Source organism: Stylophora pistillata, chromosome 4, assembly GCF_964205215.1.
Source record: "Stylophora pistillata chromosome 4, jaStyPist1.2, whole genome shotgun sequence".
NCBI classification, from domain to species: Eukaryota; Metazoa; Cnidaria; class Anthozoa; order Scleractinia; family Pocilloporidae; genus Stylophora; species Stylophora pistillata.
Window position 1 is genome coordinate 21545574 of NC_142522.1, and position 3518 is coordinate 21549091.

At 41.2% G+C, this 3518-nt stretch overlaps 1 protein-coding gene across 1 annotated transcript; it reads left to right on the top strand.

Moving 5' to 3' along the window:
• The first annotated feature begins 427 nt into the window (after nt 1-427).
• On the top strand, nt 428-2497 carry LOC148732849 (zinc finger protein 862-like). Its single transcript, XM_088757927.1, has one exon. It carries the CDS (start codon nt 428-430, stop codon nt 2495-2497), a length of 2070 nt encoding a protein of 689 aa, XP_088614053.1.
• Nucleotides 2498-3518: the final 1021 nt, after the last annotated feature.

Genomic DNA, 3518 nt, shown 5'->3' on the forward strand with positions numbered 1-3518 from the left:
TCGGTGGAGAAATTAGTATAAAATTAAGTTTTTGCAAGTGTTAAACAGATCACTTTTCGCAAACGAAAGTTACAAGTTAGAAATGAAATGAATTGAGCACTTAGGATTTAACCGCCATTATATTTCAGTGAGTACCAAAAGGAGCCTGGGACTCATTTGGGGTATCGATTTGTGCATTTATCACTAGACCCTCTAAGTAACTTTCAGCACATAAACAATGGCTGACCAGCGAAGCATAAAAGGCTATTTTGGTGCACCGGAAAACGCAGAAAAGCAACAGAAGAGAAAAGCAAATCCTTCAGCAGAAGGCACCATGGTGAACGAGAAGAAAAAAAAATCTGAAAATCCAACAGTTCGAGTTTGAAAGTTTCAGGAATCTTGGAAGGACGCCTTCCCGTGGGTAGTACACGATGCGAACCAAGATGTGATGTATTGTTCCATATGTAGAAGATATCCCGCGTTTGCAAATCTTCAAAGTTCTTTGTACATTGGCTGTGGATCAGGCGGAAAGTATCGCATAGATTCGCTTCTTCATCATAAAGCGTCAAAGGAGCATTATCGTTGCTCGCTACAATTTGAAAAGGAATCGAATCCTGACTACGTAGAACCGATTAAGGCAGCTGTTCAAAGAAACGTGGTTAAACTAAGTGATAAGTGTCATTCTGCACTTCAGTGCCTGTTCAACACAGCCTTTTTTGTAGCACACGAAGAACTCGCTTTCAGAAAATTTGCTGGTCTGTGTGAGTTACAGAAGAAGAATGGTGTACAATTTGGGGACCAGTACAAGAATGATAAAGGATGCAAAACATTTATTAACCACATAGCCCAAGTAGAGAAAGGTAAAATTCAGTCTGCAGTGAGTGATAGTAGATTTATGTGCATATTATCAGACGGATCTACTGATTCTGGTATAGTAGAGCAAGAAACTGTGTATGTCAGATATGTTAACAAGAAAGGCCGGTCAGTTTGTCATTTTGCGGATATTGCTGCCTTAGAATCTGCTAATGCAGATGGAATTTTACATGCAATCGACCAGAGTCTTGCTGGGATTGGCATAACTGAGACAACTCTCCAACAAAAACTGGTAGGATGTAATTTTGATGGTGCTTCAGTGATGCTTGGTTCGAAGACAGGAGTTGCAACTCAGCTAAACAACAGAGTCAATCAAAACATTGTCATCATGCATTGTGTTGCGCATAATTTAGAACTTGGGGTTGGAGATGCCATTAAAACTGTCCCTTATCTGCAATCTTTTTTGGACAATGTCTCCCAAATCTTTCGATTTTACTATTACTCTCCTAAAAAAAGGAGAGAACTTCATGGTTTTGCTGACATCTTTGAGGAACAGGCTGCCTACTACAGTAGTGGCTCTAAGAAAACCAGATGGGTAGCCAGTCGACACAGAGCTTTGTTGGCCTTAGAGAAAAACTTTGCTATTACGGTAAAACACCTTGAACATGTGGGTACAGGGACTGGTGAGGATGCAGCAAAGGCTAGAGGCATGGTGAAAGCAATCAAGGCTGAAAAGTTTGTAAGATTTTTATACTTTCTCCTTGATGTTACTAAAATTCTGAGAGAATTAAGTCTACAGTTTCAAAGTGATGACCTGTTCATTACTGAAGTCAGCACCAAGTTGGAGACAGCTCTAACAAAACTGGAAGGCCTCAAGGATTCTGATCCATTGCCCATAACAGCTACTTTCCAAGCCAAGTTCCAGTCAAACTATAATTCTGAGAGTGGCCTCTTCAAATGTGGAAAAGACAGTAATCTTGATGTTGTACTGAACAAGGGAAATGCGATGGGGATGCAACAAACATTTTCTAACTTTCTAACTGATGCCATTGCCTACATTGAGAAGAGATTTTCCAGCCTGTCTAAACCTCTAATGAATTACTTTGAAGTATTTGATCCTACCAAAGTGCCAGGGGAGAGAAAGCTGAGAGCCAGTTTTGGCAATGACAAAATAGTTGCATTAACTGATCACTTTAGTAACTTGTTGTCTGATGATGAAAAGGAAGGTGCTGTTTTTCAGTGGCAGGAGTTGAAGATTTACCTCTTCAGTCACCAAGCAATGAAACCCCTTGATGTCTATGCCAACTTATTGTCGTCTAGGCCAGATAGCTTGAAGCATATTCTTGTCTTAGTTGAACTCATGCTTAGCCTCTCCCCTTCCACCGCCAAATGTGAGAGGTGCTTCTCGGCTATGAACAGAATAAAAACGAATTTGAAGACTCGAATGGAGCAGAGAACCTTGTCAGATCTGCTGAGGATCAAAGGAATGGACTGTGAAATAAACGACTTTGACCCTAACCCAGCAATTGAAGCGTGGCTTCTTGGTGCCAAGACAAAAAGGCATGCGATGAAAAGAGGCCATGAGGCAGCAGTGGTTGTCCCCACAGATGGCCCATCTGTCAGTGGGCCCTTCAAAACTCCTCCTCTCTTGCCTCCTTTGCCTGAGTTACCTCAAATAGACAGCTCTGACAGCGATTCAGAGTAGTGACTTACACATATTAAAAGACTCAAGAAACAACACTGTAAATAAGTATACCATTACTTGTATGCATTATGAGTACTTTATTGACACTTCAAGTGTAGTTGTAGTTCCTTAGTAGAAAGGTTTATTCCTCAACCATTATCATGCATCAGAGCTTGGATTTTACTCTACATCCAAGGACAACTAGACTTGGGGTTTGGACAAGTAAAACCAGAACCTCACTTGTCCATTGGACAAGTGGATTTCAAAATTTTTTTCTTACCCTGACTTTTCATTCTGTTCTCATGTTCTGGTCATTTTGATAACCTTCCTCCCTCAAGTTAGTTGTTAAATGCCTGGCGGAAGGGATCAGGTTTCCTCCGAAAGAAAGGAGTTTTTTCCTGACGGGTAGTAGGCATGCTAGTTTATCATACAGTTGTTACACGCCTATTTCATGTATCATGTTTGACGTTACAATCAATAAATTGGGTCTGTTGCTCGCCGGAAGCCGGGCTCTATCCGTGTGGAGCTTCTAATCTTGTGCAGCAGCCAGTATCCCCCAATCTTGTGCAGCAGCCAGTAACCTATTTACGAGTGAAAAGTTGTTTTTTATTGTTGTTGAGGCCTATGCTCAACGCCCTCATTTGGACAGCGGTTTCTCACCCGACATCCGGGCATACAACACAAAAAAAACACGGCTCCTTTTTTCACGTGCATGTGCTCGAGCTATTTTGTATCTTTCGAAGCTGTTTAATTTTACCTTTGTCCGCCTCCGGATCCTTTACCAAACGTCGATAATCGGTAGGCTTTGTTGTTTTATCTTGGCGTTCTTATTTTTTGGATTTCTTGTTAGTTATTTTAGCCGGTTTGTCGGTATGTTGGTAACTTTCGTAACCTTAGCAGCATTGTGATTTAGCCGTTAACTGATTGTTTTCAGAATAAAACGGGGATTTCTACAAAGATTCTGACCCTCGTCACGTTCTTATCGACTTTGGGATAGGCTTCGACAAGAACGCCTATTCAGTCTGATTGAGCGTCTAGGGTA